The sequence below is a fragment of the Epinephelus moara genome, chromosome 4, assembly GCF_006386435.1.
Source record: "Epinephelus moara isolate mb chromosome 4, YSFRI_EMoa_1.0, whole genome shotgun sequence".
Taxonomy (NCBI): domain Eukaryota; kingdom Metazoa; phylum Chordata; class Actinopteri; order Perciformes; family Serranidae; genus Epinephelus; species Epinephelus moara.
Window position 1 is genome coordinate 35926358 of NC_065509.1, and position 15863 is coordinate 35942220.

Genomic DNA, 15863 nt, shown 5'->3' on the forward strand with positions numbered 1-15863 from the left:
CCAAGCTGACGGGCGGCCATCAGTCAGTGTTGGGCCACTGTCGAACATCCGTGGCCCTTGTTGCTGTAGTGTGTCCCGCACCATTGCTAGTTGGCTTTTTTTTCTGCCAATTCAGCATGTTGAATCTGCAGCGGTGGTGGCGACGGCAACAGCAGAACCTGTTGGTTAAGGAAATCACTCTGATTGGCAGTTCACCTAAGCATACAAGAGGAGAAACAGAAGTGAGGAAAGTAAACAAAGAGCTAAAGTCAAGCGGGAGTGAGATCGAAACAAACTTGTTATATAAGGTAAGATTATTTTTCTTTGGCCATTGAGCTCTTAGCAGAAATAGTTTGTGATGGTTTGTGTTATTATTTGCCGGTGGCTGTCGGTTGAAGTCTTTGTGGTGTGTTCGTATGCAACTTGTTTGCCGAAACACAGGTGACGTGAGGCTTTCGAGTCATTTCTAACAAGTCCTAGTTTCCTATTATGTTTTGAGTCACTCTAATGCGCCACCTAACTAGGCATCTCAGGAACCTTTAATGGGGCGTGGAAGATGCCACGGGGTGACAGTCTTGAACTACCATGTGTTTTGTTAATCTTAGTTTTTTATTGTTGGATGAAGTTGTTTAATACCCCATGGATTTGAACGTTGTTTTTCTAAAGCAACAGGCAAACAATCAGTACATAGCGTCATCTTGCAACTCTTCACACATCCTGCAAATCAGTTAGCCCTAAAACCAACCAAAGCACCCCTCAACAAACAGTGAGTAAAACTAAACCAAAGACAGTGACTTCATCATATCTCCTGTTGTGGCACCTGTGGATGGCTAATTTTGAACTTAATTGGAAGTAGCAACAGGGGGCTTTTGTCACAGCTGGTTTTCTGATGCCGATTTAATGTGTCTCTAATTGACAGACCTAGACAATGACAGTAGCAACACTGTGAAAGATTGGGTGCAGGGAGTGAATGTCACAACAACATAAACATAAATTGCAGGCTTAAGCATGCAAAAGTATCGTCTTCCTGACTGAACTTTTGCTAAAGCTTAATTCCCCCCAAATGTCAGAGTACACGTTTCAACTTAGATATAGCCCAAATTCCCCTTTTTGCTCTCGTTCTCTATTGCTGTATGTAACAGTCTGTGTCTGCTTGAAGTAAAGCATCTCTGGAAGTATGTTCTAAACACTGTGTTTATTTTTGATGAATACAAATTGTATTTGCGTGTGAAGCTCCACATTGTACACCTGACCCCTGTTGAGTAATCAGACATGACTGGCAGTTAATGTTCTGTGATTATATACACATATGTGTATTGTCAGCAGGGACTGGATTGATAAGGTTGGGCTGCAGGATTGAGACCAAATATCACTTCTCAAACAACATGCAGGGTACTGATTTTGATTTCTGAATGTATGCTGTGAGCCAAACCAGGACCCACCCACTTGTACAACTGGCCCTTCCTTCATGACTGGGAGAACATATATTTTCCTAAGTTTTATTTTCAATTATTAAAATGAATTAATCATTCATTAATTTTGGAAGTCTTTAAAATGGAAAAGTTGACTTTCTCTTTGAGGATCCAAAAGACCAAATTCTATCAAATCTGAAATGCACCGAACGAGCAAACACGAGCCAATCAGAGGCCATGGTTTACAGCTAAGGTCCGTAAACTGCAGAGGGCACGGGACGCTGCCTTCAGATAAGGAGATGGAAAGGCTCTCAGATTATCAACAGCTGAGCTTTTCTGGCCCATCAGAAAAGCTAAATGCCAGTATGCACAGATCTAAAATCACTTCTGAAAACAATTTGCTTTGGTTGAGTAACTTAAATACCACCCACTGGCTTCACTTATAGACAAACACAAGCAGAGTCCAAATTTTAAAGTTCAGAATTTGTTTTTGTTTTTTCTTTTAAAGATATTTTTTGGGGCATTTTTTGCCTTTAATTGACAGGACAGTGAAGCGTGAAGGGGGTGAGAAAGAGGGAGAGACATGCAGCAAAGGGCCACAGGCTGGACTCGAACCCGGGGCCGCTGCGGCAACAGCCTTGTACATGGGGCACCTGCTCTACCACTAAGCCACCGACGCCCCTAAAGTTCAGAATTTGTATTGAAAATGAATATAGGCAGGGGGTTACAGCACAGGCAAAGGAATTATGTCATTGTCCACAGGTAACAGATATAACTACTGATGATTGATGATGTGACTGACAAATGGTTTCTGAAAAACAATAGAAAAAAGGCGGATAAAGGAAAAGGCATTCATCATAAATATAGCCTTAATGGCACAAATACATGACATAAACATTTAACAATTGTCACAATACACTATTGAAAGGCTGGAAACAAGGTGCTAACAATGCATTAATAGTCGACAACTGCCACAGTTAACATCTGTGATTCACTGAATTCACTAAACAAACAACAAAGGAGACCAATTTTTGATGACTGCTAATGTTTCCTACACTGAGAAACATGAATAGTAACAAATCATAACACAAAGCGAGTGCCCTGCATCACAAACAAATGAATCAAATTAAGAAATGGTGACGTGGCACAAACCTGGCAGTGTGCCAGTTCAGCATATAGCTACAGACAAACTGGATTCAAAGAAAATGATTAGCCTCCTCGTCCCCAAGGGCAAACAAGACAGTAAAGTGGACTCACATGGGCAATCACTCATCGACTCAGTCAATATGTTTGGACAATTGGATGAGATAGAATAATATGAATCATGGCCCTTGGACACTTCCTCCTTATACCTGGCTGTATTCAGTGCGCCCCCTGCGCATCCAGGAAGTTCATATTAAGCACACCATGAACAGGAGCGTGCCATGAGACAGCTGCGGTCAGAGGAGACAGAGGGAATTCTTCACGGCTTTTGCGATACTAAGGACACCAGGCACATGTGGCACAGCATTCAGGCCCTAATGGACTACAAAACAACTACACAGGTTGACAACAATGACATGGATCACACCGACGCATTAAATAGCCTCTCTGCACGAAATGAAGCCCAAAATGACACAGCAAAATGCAAGAGCCTGCAACTGCCTGTAGAGCAGACATGACATCTGGACAGAGGCGACGTGAGAAGGACACTATCCAGAGTCAACCCACATAAAGCTACAGGACCAGACAACCTACCAAGGTGTGTGCTCATAGGCTGCATTAACCAGTTGGCTCATGTCCTCTTATCTTTAACATCTCGCTGAGCCAGGCTGTCATGTCCGAAGGCCTCAAAAATTTCATGTTTCCATGATGACCGCCCTATCACGCTCACTCCCATCATGATGAAGTGCTTTGAACAGTCATGGGACATATAAAATCTTCCCTCCCCACCTCACTGGACCCTCTCCAATGTGAATACTGCACCAACCGCTCCACAGATGACTCCATTTCCTACATCCTGCATTCTGTACTGTCTCACCTGGACAACAAGAACACATACGCCAGAATGCTGTTTCTTGGTTTTAGCTCAGCATTCAACATAGTCATCATCCAGAGGCTGGCAGGTAAACATCCCACACTGGGCATCAACAAATGCCTCTGTAATTGGATTTTGGACTTTCTGACAGAGAGATTGCTGTCAGTGCATATTGGCAACACGACATTAGGCAGCATCACTCTAAACACGGGCACCCCCCAAGGCTGTGTGCTCAGCCCACTGCTGTTCATGCTGCTAACTCATCACTGCTCTGCCTAATAACCTATCTCTCAATGTGGAAAAAAGAGATAGTGGTGGACTGGAGGCATATGATCACTCTCCGCTGTCCTTAAACAATTCAACAGTGCGGAGGGTCAGGAGCACTGAGTTCCTGGGTGAGAACATCACCGACGACCTCAGCTGGTCTCTTGAAACAAACTGTGCGGCCAAAACACCTCCACTTCCTTCAAAGACTGAAGAGAGCCAGCTTACCCCCACCTGTCCTGATTCTACAGAGGGACTGTGGAAAGTGAACAGTCCTGAACAGCTGCATCACAGCGTGGTGTGGAAACAGCAACATGAGTAAGCAAAAGACCCTGCAACAATTTTTTAGAACTGCAGAGAGGATCATCGAGGTCTCTCCTCCCACCATGCAAGATATATTCAAGAGGTGGTGCACGCACAGAGCCTCTGCAATTGTTAAAGACCCCTCCCACCCCTCACACAGTCTGTTCCCCCCCTGCCATCAGGCAGAAGGCTCTGCAGTATCAGAAGCCATTCCACAAGGTTCTGCAACAGCTTTTTACCCCAAGCTGTTAGATTTCTAAACACTCTGCTGCATCCACATCATGACGACTCAAACACAGCATGGTCATTTACTGTGTGACCGCTCAGTGACTTTGCAGAGACTGAAAAACCTGTCCACTGCTTTTCACTGTTTATTATCCTGTCTGTGTGTTTTTAATATACTCTGAAATGTATATTGTATCATTTTGCTGTTTTATCAGTTCATTATATGCAGTATTTATTCCTCTGCACTCACCTATTTTTATTCTTCTGAGTATTCACAGTGCACTTTATTGCACTTTAATGTTGTCCTGTCCATGTTGAATGTTCTTTACCGCATCTGGATTCATGAGTACCGACATTTCATTCACTGTATGCTGCTGTATATCCTCCTGAGACCTCAGCTTCTGTTTGGTATGCATGTCTCCTAGCTATATGGGATCAGTAAGACCTGATAAGTATATAAAACTAAATGTGTTTAAACAGGAAGTAGCTGTGAAGAAAGAACAATTATGTCCTCATATGGGGACTATGCGTTTATCTTAATAGTCACAAGTGTGTAATAAAGTATAAAACTGGTCAACTGTTGTGCAAAAACTAAATTACAAATAAAGCAACAAATCTTTAAGTCTTGTGATTTGTTCATTGAGAAACTCTGCATGAATTTCCCTCGATCCATACTCCAAGCTGGGAATGTCCTGTCACACCTGATTGGTCCCAATGTCCTCAAACGAGATGATTATAAAAGCTTGTTATTGATGGTCAAATTTGTTGGCAAACAACAAATATTATTGATCACAAATAAACAAGTTTTAACCATAAAATGTGATCAGGGTTTGAACCTTGTCTAATTTTGTGTCGGGATCAGCTAGAGACTGACTTGGCAGAGATGGCTGCCATCTTGCTTTTACATAGATTAGTGTAATGTGCTCTTACTACCACTAGATGGCACAAAAAATTGTCCACGAACCAGGACAACAGGTCTAAGTGAAGTAGAATGAAGTATAAGGTGCAGTAAACCCAAAATGTTATGTCCTCATATGAGGGCGCAGGGTCTCAGGAGGATATAGAGAATGATAATAATAAATTGAATTGAACTGAATTTATTGACCCCACTAATGTTTCATCTTTCCCTCCCCTTCTCGATTGGAGTAGTAGTAATGTAAGCTCCCTCAGCTCTCATGTATATAGTTACGTTTATTTACAAAGTGTGTGACGGGCCAATGTATGTATGTTTTTTCTTTAACAAAAAACAATGAGAGAAAAATTTGAAAGGCAGATAAAAGGACAACTATTGCGTTAATAGTTTTAATTCTGCATAACACAATTGATTGTTATGGTAATTATCTTTCCCATATCTTTTGTTATAAGCCACAGAAAAAAAATCTATCCAATAGATAGATTTGCAGTCACCGTCTTATTTCATAGCTGTAAGAGGAACCTAACAGTTTAGGAAAGACGGAAGATCGAGCTCAAAAATTCCTGCCTTACTCAATAGCCTCTACATTGCCTTGAAAGCATGGACAGTTTGTGTTGAGACAAGCTTATGCGCCGCTCTGTCTTGTTTAAAGCCAATCTAGTTCACCCAGCAGTTAATTTCTCGCTTTCCCTGCAATCAACTTAAACAAATAATATTTCAGCCAGATCGTCCACACAAGATGGTGTTTCCTTAAATAGAATGAATATATTTATCTACATGATAGATGGGACACCATGTTTCATTTACACACGATATGAGCAATATACTCACGTGCACGGCTTGTAATGAAAACAAGCTGCCGCAGATGAATAGTGAGCTATCTCTGCAGTGAACATGTTTTAGAAAAAAAAAAAGATCTGAAAAGTGTCACAATCAAGCAGACGCCGTAGTCGCCTGCCACAGCATGACATCGGACATTTCTGTCTTGGCGAGACTACAAGATGAAAACCATCAACGGAAGGCAAACACAATTAACTTCTATAATTAAAAGGCCAACATTACTTTGGCCCATCAAAAATTGAAATCCTGGAGCTGTCCCTGTTTTGTATGCATCTATATTCTGTATATTCAGTATGTAAAATAGAAAGCCAAGCACAAAATCATGTTCAGAACTCCTGCAGTGTTTTTGTCTTCGTTTCTTGACATGAAAGCACGGTGCTCTCTGCGCTCATGCTGTATGTTATGTTATCTCCTCTTTTGATTGTAAGACTTCAGAGCAGATGAAGGTAGAGTTGAATGTAAGCATGTATGGTTCATCCCGGGTTTCTTCTCTTTTGCATTGAATGTTTAAGTGGTTGCTGTCAGTCTGCTTGTTATCATATGTCTCCACATCACAGAGCAGAAGCCTTTCATGTAGGACCATATCTGCATTTGGTTTGATTTTATTCTCACATCTAAGAAATTATTTTGTGGTTTCCTTTGATGAAAACTCTCGAAAGAAGACCTGATATATCAGACAGTCCTTGTCTGATATATCAGGTTCAGTAGATCTATATGTTTTAAACTACAGCTCTCCTTCCCTACAGGTGCAGATGGGCTGATGGGCATCTACCTCTTCATGATCGGTGCATATGATCTGAAGTTCCGCGGCGAGTACAACCGGCACGCTCAGGCCTGGATGGACAGCAGTCAGTGTCAGGTCATCGGCTCTCTGGCCATGCTGTCCACTGAGGTATCCGTCCTTCTCCTCACATACCTCACTCTGGAGAAATACATCTGCATCGTCTACCCTTTTCAGTACTTGACGCCTGGCTGGCGACGAACTGTCACCATCCTTCTCGGGATATGGGTGTTCGGCTTTGTTGTTGCCCTTCTGCCACTGGCCTGCAAGGGGCTGTTTCGCAACTTCTATGGGACCAATGGAGTTTGCTTCCCGCTGCACTCCGAGCAGCCAGAGACGCTTTGGGCTCATGTTTACTCCATCGTCATTTTCCTGGGTGAGTATTTGTTCTTGCAATAATCCTTTGAGCTTTTTTGCTTGTGTTTACTTGTTGTTATTTTAGTCATTTACTCACGCTAATTGTAAAAGCACAGTCTCATTATTTAGTCTACTACTTACTTACTTATTTGTATTTATTTCAAGCGCCAGCCTTCGAGTCTGAAAAAGTAAACCAATACTGATGTACCAGAAACTGCAGTTCCTCTAATGGCCACTTAAGCGTGGCTCCAAAAGTTAGTCAATCTCCAAAGACCCACATGTTAAAATTTAGACCCCAGGAACAGCGCCAGGCTTTGAAGCCAATTTTATCTAGTGGCCAAAAGTGGAATTACACCGTCTGCCACGTCATGCCATGGGGCCCAATAAGACTTTTTCCCATAGACTTAAATTGTGAAAGAGACGTCTGTGGATACATTTTTTTGAGTGTCACAACCTCTGTGAAATGACTCGTTTCAATTTCAGGATTTGGTCCATTTGGTCCATTAACATTTCAAAAGTCTAGAAGAGCGGCACGATCAAACAATTTAATCCCCATTCAAGTTAGCGGAGCGCTAGACCAGAAGTTAGGTGCTCAGCCAAATTTATTTATTTTTATATAACTCAGTTGTTTAAATGTTTTTTAAAAGTTATGCATAATTAAGGGCACGGCCACTTTGAGTGACAGTTGGGTGTTGAAAATTGACAAATCACTACCACGTTGACATTGTTGGTTAGGTAAGGTAATCATGGTGTAACCCCAGACTCACAGAGTATAGGCGTAGCTGTAGCTGTCAGTATTTCAGTGTGTTTTCAGTTCAAGTTAATTGTAATGATTTGGTCACCTAAAAAGTATTGTTCAAAGTTTGGTTGTAACAAAAGACCGTCTAAGTAGTCAGATGTGCAGTTTTTTGGTAAGAGCACTTTGTTTTTATGGTTTTCAGCCTGTCTTTGCCAGCACAATTAGCATTAGCATTGTCAAAGGTAACCATAGACTGTAATGCACCGTGCTAACCAAGCTAACAGCTAGCTTTAGGGTTAGCTCTTTCCTCTTGTTCAAATAAGGTCACTTCTGGCAACAGCCAAATGCCAAACTCAAGGCTTCAGAATGGGAGTCTGCAAACCAATGAATGACGTCAAAGTGGCTACATCCGTCATTTTTATACAGTCTATGATTTACTTGCATGTTGATGCAAAGCTTTGTTATAACTGCACATCCACAGTGCAAATATGAGCTATCGCAGTTGCATGGCAATCCAGAAACTAACCAGATATCTCTCTGCAGGTCTGAACTTGGTGGCATTCCTCGTCATTGTCTTATCCTATGCAAGCATGTTCTATAACATCCAGAGAACAGGGACGCAGACCACTAAATACAGCAACCACATCAAGAAGGAAGTGACCATCGCCAAAAGGTTCTTCTCCATCGTCATCACCGACTCCCTTTGCTGGATCCCCATTTTCATCCTCAAGATCCTGTCGCTGATGCAGGTGGAGATTCCCGGTACAGTAGAAGCGCTATAACCATTCAAAGGAATACTGAAAATCTACATTTTGAGTATCAAACATGCCCCCTCAGCTGGGTAGTAATTTGGCTTTAAAAAATTTGAAGCCTGCTCTTTTGTGCAGGAGCAGCAGCTGGAGTGTTCTTGAATTCGCAGCTGTTGGATTCAATGGCAACCCAGATTTGCAGCAGGAAATAAGCATCAAAAGCCCAGTATGTTCTGAATAATTGCTGCTTTGCTAATAAATCATCAATTTTGCCACTGTCATCTGAACTTGGCATAGCTTGAATAGCATGACACAGAAGTAAAGGATATACTACACTATTCACTATATACTATCTATACTAGAGCCACCCTCTGAGCTGAAATGGACATGGATGCTCAAATGAGAGATTTTTAGTAGAGTGTTTCCTTAAGGGTGTTCTAGGCAGGAATTGCATGCATTGGTAATTGTTTGTAAACACTATTGAGAGGGAAAATAACCTCAGATTCGTTTTCTTTTGCCATATTTGTGTTTTTTGTGCTGTGATATGGATTTTTCGCAGCTTCCCCTTGGACGTGTGCTATTGACAGTCTGACACAACACGGCAAAATAAAAAGAAAACACAAGCAGAGAGAGCTGAGTCTCTGCAGATAAATACACCACCACACACTTCTAGTGGGTCACAAGTGATAATTAAGGTCCTGTGTACACTTGTACAGATATATTTTTAGAGAGGATATTTTTCTCTGCATGTTGGCCTCTTGTCCACACGCACTAAAACCTAGGTTTGTTTCAAAATGCCTTCTTAGGTGCAGATTTTCAAATCTCCAGTTACTGTGTATCTGTTTGGACGTGTAAAACGAAGCGTTCGGGAGAGATGACGTTGTCTTCTCAATTCGCGCATGCCCACATTTGGTTTGTGTGATGAGCATGAGGCAGAAACAACAGCAACAATGGCGGACTACCAATGTATTTACACTTTGTTAGCTCTGCTTGGTCTTGTGATTTCTCTACACTTTGATTTAGTATTACTGCATCACTTCATAAACAGGGGCGTCTTCTGAGCCCAGTGTTATTTGGTCCACCTCAGTGACGTCTGCTTTAAAGTCCACCAGAAAATATGGTTTTAAATCACTGGGTCTGGCTGAGCCAGCAGGTTGTGGGACAATAGCAAGAGTGGGATTTTTATCCACGAGAAGTAGAAGTAAAACTTTCGCATGTCCAGAGCATCAGTCATAACTTTGTGTGAGCTCCTTCGTCCTTATATCAAGGGGGAATCAAACGACAGCTGAAGTCATTTTGCGTTCTAGTGTGGACGGAGATATTTTGTAAAACAAAACAGAGGGCAATACTATTGTTGTCTATGTACATGTAAACAGGGCCTGAGAAGGATTACTTTTACATGAGTCTATACATTATTTCTTAGGAAAATCCTGCATATTATGTCTTTAAAGTACTGCATTGCCAATATGTCATTAAATTTTAAAGCAGTGTTCCCAGTAGTTTTCAAAAGGTGTTTATCACTGTATAAAGAGCATTTAACTGTAGTCACCATAGTGCAGTTTATACCCAAATGACCCATTAGTGTTGTGCAGAATCCATTACATACATAACCTGGTGAGCTGTGGCTTCCTAATAAGGTCCCCTGTTGAGATAAAGGGCTTTTTTCATTTATTATATAAAAGAGTTTAATGAAAGAGTTTTATATTGAAGTATTTTCCCAGCTCTTAACCATGGCTGTACCGACCATTGAAATCACCGAGGTCAGGATCTCTGTATTTTTTACTTCACTTTCGTGTGGCAAAGATATTATGATGTTGAGTGTTTTTTTTTACCTTGGTATTTACCTCAGTGTTTCCAAAACCCTGCATGCAGCCCTGCTCGTGACCACATTAAACAAACATGATAATCTTTAAACAGACTATATTCCAGCTTTGTTGTTTTACCTCTGTGTCTTCTGTCTTTTATCTCTCTGCAGGTACCATCAGCTCGTGGGTGGTGATATTTATTCTGCCCATCAACAGCGCCCTTAACCCGATCCTGTACACGCTGACCACACGGCCTTTCAAAGAGACCATTCTGCAGGTATGGGCTAACTACAGGCAGAGAAGGCCTCTGCTCAGCGGTCACCCAGCTCATCACCGGTCGCTCACCTGGCAGGAAATGTGGCCCCTGCCGGAGAACAGCCACGGCCCCACTGCGGGGCACCCGCTGGACACAACAGGCACGATAGCCAAGCTCACCCCTGTGGAAAATACCAACGAGGGATACAATGACATTAACACGTGCACACAGCAAGCACAGAAGCAACATATCGTGCTGTCAGTGTGCTCAAAGAATCAAACAATGCCTCTCACACCCAGCCACACATGCACAAACAAATGATCTATATGGATCAGAGTCACCTCAGCAGATTAAATGTAATTCAGGCTTGTTTATCTCAGTAAGTGATTATACACGTGTTAAAGGGACAGTCCTGATTTTCCGCTGTTTCTCCTTTGTGGTTCATCATTAGTATTCATCAGCGTTTTTGAAAATCCAGCTGTGTGCATGTCTTGCCCAAGCAGCAGCCATCAGCAATAGATGAAATCCCTTCATGTTGGCTCCAAAAAGATATCTATCAATACAGAGCAGAGGCTATGCCCCATTTATGGTCGGGCTTTTGTTCCACCAGGTCGATTTAATTTCTCACAGAGGGCTTCTTTGATCTCTCTTTCTGAAAGTTTAATATATTGTCCATTTTGTCTGAGCTGAATAATTAATATTAAATATACTGGCAAGTAAAATTTGGACAACTTATCATTTCTAACAGTGATAATACAGAAGAATTTGTTAGAACCCAATAACTTCAGCTGCCATCAAACATTTGCCTCAATGGCTCAAGGTCCAGATTCACCAAACCAACTTTAGAGAACAAGCAGCGATAAAGGCTCCCTGCTGTGTCGCCTGACATCACTGTGTCTCAGCCAAAAAAGTTGCACACTGCAGAGACTGCAGCTGATGGCCAACCAGCATGTACGTTCTGCACCTGGGTGAGGGGGAATAACTCTCCACACCAACAGACGGCAATCGTCTATAATCCTGGAAGACCATCTTGATGCTAGTTAGCAAATTAGCACAGTAACAACACAATCCAGTGTTGAAAGAACAAAGCATATCTACCAGGAAAACAATAGTACAAACCATCACAAAACGTTTCTACTAAAGAGCGCGATGGCTCAAAAATAATCTTACCTCATGTAACAGGGTTGTTTTGGTCTCACTCCCTCTTGACTTTAGATTTTTGTTTACTTTCCTCACTTCCATTTCTCTTTTCATGAGCTGAGCCAAACTGCCAGTCAGAGTGTTTTCATTCACCCACAGGCTCCAGTGTCGCTGATGCCAATTCAGCATGTTGAATCAGCCAAAAGAAAGCCGACAAGGGGCAACAGTGTGGGACACCCCGCACCAACGAACGCATAGACACTCACCAACGGCCCAACTTTGACCGTCAGCTTGGTGTTTCATGGCCGTAAGACTCATTAAATATGATGTTATTGAATGCTAAGAAAATAATTTTCTTTGAAAACTGAAGTTTGACCAAAAAAAAATCTTATCTCAAGACTCTCTTACCAGCTTTTTCCGGAGTTTTTAAGCACATCTTACTCTTCGTAATGGAGTTCGCTACACAGTGCTCAAAGAGTAATTTTATCTGTGTTAAAATGATGAGGTGCTCAAATTTTACTTGCCATATAGTAATCAATGAATGGTTTTATTTCAAACCAAAAATTAAAAAAAAATAATAATAAAAGCAAACAAGACAAACACAACAGTGTCCGAAAAGGAGTAGGTAGAAGTAAAACTTATATGTCCCTACCCCTTTCTTACATTTCTTCTTTTAACTCGTATATTAGGTTATTCAACAAACTCCCAAATTTATTTACAACTAATATACAACTATCCCCAGTCTATTTACCACCCAATTAAGATAGACGAGGGTGGAAACTCTTCATCAGTGGCCTATGTTCCAAGAAGAATACAAAAGCCCAATTAAGTAAGTAAGTACAGAAGTAGATGTGGTTATTGTTTATGAAAGGAGCAGAGAGGCCATTATCGTGGCATCATAATACCAGTAGCTGTAAATCTGTCCTTGCTGTTGTGGCAGCCAGTGACCCAATTAAAGTGCAACACAGTGATGCACTGATGACACTAATGCAAAATGATTACATGGGAGACACATTGCAAAAACACCACGACAACGACCTCTTATGTTCCAAAGATAAATAATTAGAATAATTGTAGATTTTGACTGTAAACATCAGAAATAGTAAATGCTAAGATAGGAAGCACACAAGTTTAAAAAATGACTGATTTTAGCTCTTTATGCTGTTTACAATTTATTTAAATTTAAACTAAAAGGAGCACAACTTGCATTTGTTTTTTATCTTTGCAGCAAGTTCATAGTGGTTTTAGTAGTTTAAGCTCCCGCACCCGACTTACTGCAAAGAACATTTTTACATCAACTTAATTTAAGTTTCAGTATTTATCCAGTCTGCTGAGGAGAGATCCAATAACTTCTTTTTTATTCTGGTCTTTAGTCCATCAAGTGTTTTCTGTGTTACTTCTGCCACCAAAAATATTTTGTGGAAATACTGAATGTAATGTATGAGACGTGTCCTGTATGTTCAGCGAAGAATGTACTAAATCTGGGCAGGAGAAACTCCCCAGCTGGTCTGGGGGTTTGAACCTGGACTCAACCGCCCGCTACATCACACGACACATTTTATATGATCTGTACAGCGAAGACATCATAAACTCTTCTGTGCATACTTTGTTCAATGAACTACTGATTCCTGTGGAAACTGACCTTTTCAGACATTGTATATGTGTGAACATACAGCAAATATGTTGTAAGAAAATAAATGAGTTATAACAGTGGTATGTGAATACACTGTACGTGCCATTTGTGTTTACATTAAATTTCCGTACGTGCTAAAAAGACGAAGACGCCAGCAGTTTTCTTTGGATACACTGATAACGTCTGCAGTCTTACATTAAATATTGATGGGGGAAATGTCTTTAAACATGTTTTTATTCAGTTTGTTGTATTGAATTGTGTCTTACGATATGTTTTGTATTTTTGTTTTACTTGAATTGTGGACAGTAAATATATCTATGCCCCACATCTGCTTGTTGACTTATTTATTACTGGGTTTATATTGGTTATTTATCTTCTGAGTTTGGGCATTGATATTGTCTGTGTCTTAGGCTCCTTGACAAATTAAAAAGTACTCAGTTCAAGTTCAAGTTTATTGTCAAATACATTTGAAAAAGTACAGGGCACATTCAGTATAATAAAATACTTAAAAACCCTTAAAAGCAACATATAATTAAGGGTGCGTTCACGCCAGGATAGTCCGGAAAAATTTCACACCTGCTTTTGGTTCAGTTCACTTTCACACTGCACTTAATCAAGCGGACCAAACCACCTGGACAACGTCACGCAGTTACAACAGCTGCACGTTTGGGGGCGGTATTGCCCAAAACGACCACTGACCAGGCAGAAAAAAAGCATGAGGAAGAAGAAAACCTGGCTCATCGATTGGCCAGGACCAAAAACGGAAATCCATCCCCTTCAGCTGGCTTGGTCATCACAAAAACACCAAACACCAAAATGCGATGCGCTCTACCTCACTTCCTCTCTTTGGTTCGCTGGATAGTCCATTTGCTTTTCCCACTGTAAGCGAACCGCACCAGTGAACTGAGACCCCCAGGTTTCAAGCGCACCAGGGTTCGCTCGTTTGGTCCACACCAGAGTTCGAATGAGCGTTCACACCACTCCAAATGAACCCAAATATCCGTGGAAGCGGACCAGGGTACATTTAAAGTGGACCAAATAGCGCCAGTGTGAATGTGTCCTACAACAATGGCAGCATATAATAGAACATAAATAATCCACAGCATCTGCAGTCCTTAAGAGCTACTGTTCAGCAGTCTGACTGCCTGGGGGTAAAAACTATCTGAGGCAGGAGGTCTGAGCCCTGATGCTCTGCAGACACTTTCCTGAGGGAAGACAAGAGAAAAGGTTGTGTGCTGGGTGACTACTACGACTTTGTAGTGACTACAAAGTGCTTCCTTCCTGCAGCAGGTGGTGCATACAGTATATCCTGTATCTGAGGTAATGGTGATCCCATGATTTTTGACACTGTTTTCAGTATCCTCATCAGGTGTTTATGATCCTGTGCTGTGATGCTGCCAAACCATACCAGTATGCATCAAGTCAAGATGCTTTTTCAGGTCAAGTACCACTACATAAAAATACTTATTTGAATCTGCATTCAATATTAGTAAAGTGCGTCTTCTGCGTTATGGCTGCACTGCCTCAGTACTTTGGCTGTATGTGTTCTGTGCTGCTGTCCCTTTTCCCTCCATTGTAAATCTGCCCAGGTGTGCTGCATTGCTTAACGAGGTGCAGTGCACCTGGCATGGAGGAAGTGCTTAGCAGAGGAGAGGCCTGTGGTGTCCTGCCTCTCAGCCTGGGACGTAGGTGTTTTAAAGGTGTCTTATTTTGGGTCAGTGGTGGAGTTTTGTTCGCCCCACAGGGCCGCCTAAGGGTGGGGTCTAACATTCTGCTGTCATGTAGGTGCACAGGTTTGCAGCAACCTAAACATTTCCAATAAAGTTGATGGAAGGATAGTGAAAGACAGTGCACTATTGGATAAAACAAATTCAGTGATAGTGATTGCATATCAGAAATATAACGAAAAGAACAGTTAGAGCAAATTAAATGTAAAAATGAATCAGTACGTAACAAGAAAGTATTACCAGTGAAAGACTTAAGTTGTAAGAAATGGTAAGTAGCCTACAGCTGTAGTTGGAAATCGCATCAGCCCTCAGCCAAATGCTGGTAACCTAAAGTTTTCAGTTTGCTTTATTTATTTTTTCTTTGTAATTTGTTCATGTCTATCAATTTTGTGTTATTGCTGAATGCTAAGTTGCAATTTTATCTTTATTTTTATTCATAATTGTTGTTTAAGAAGGGAGGTATCTCCATTTTTTGGTTTCCAACCTCCTCTAATTTTTTAAAATATTTTTTTATCTTGACTTTTCTATACATTACATGTGTGCGCAAATAAATAAACTAAACAACCGGTCAACAGTGTCCTGGGATGACGTAACACAATGCCTGATTCCTACACGCTATGCCGCTCAGATTTGCTGTAACTCGTCCAGAGAGTCAGGTATAGAGATCTACTCTGACGCAGTTACCACTCCGCGCAGCAGCGCAGCTTTTGACGCCCTCCGATG

At 41.4% G+C, this 15863-nt stretch overlaps 1 protein-coding gene across 1 annotated transcript in view; it reads left to right on the forward strand.

The window, feature by feature from the left end:
• rxfp1 (relaxin family peptide receptor 1) overlaps positions 1 to 11025 on the forward strand; it is a 135078-nt gene extending 124053 nt beyond the window's left edge. The window contains exons 16-18 of the mRNA XM_050042483.1: positions 6700 to 7110; positions 8374 to 8592; positions 10555 to 11025. Of these exons, the coding sequence (XP_049898440.1) occupies positions 6700 to 7110; positions 8374 to 8592; positions 10555 to 10961 (1037 nt within the window). The 3' untranslated portion in view covers positions 10962 to 11025. The remainder of the gene's footprint in view (positions 1 to 6699; positions 7111 to 8373; positions 8593 to 10554) is intronic.
• The last annotated feature ends 4838 nt before the right edge of the window (positions 11026 to 15863 follow it).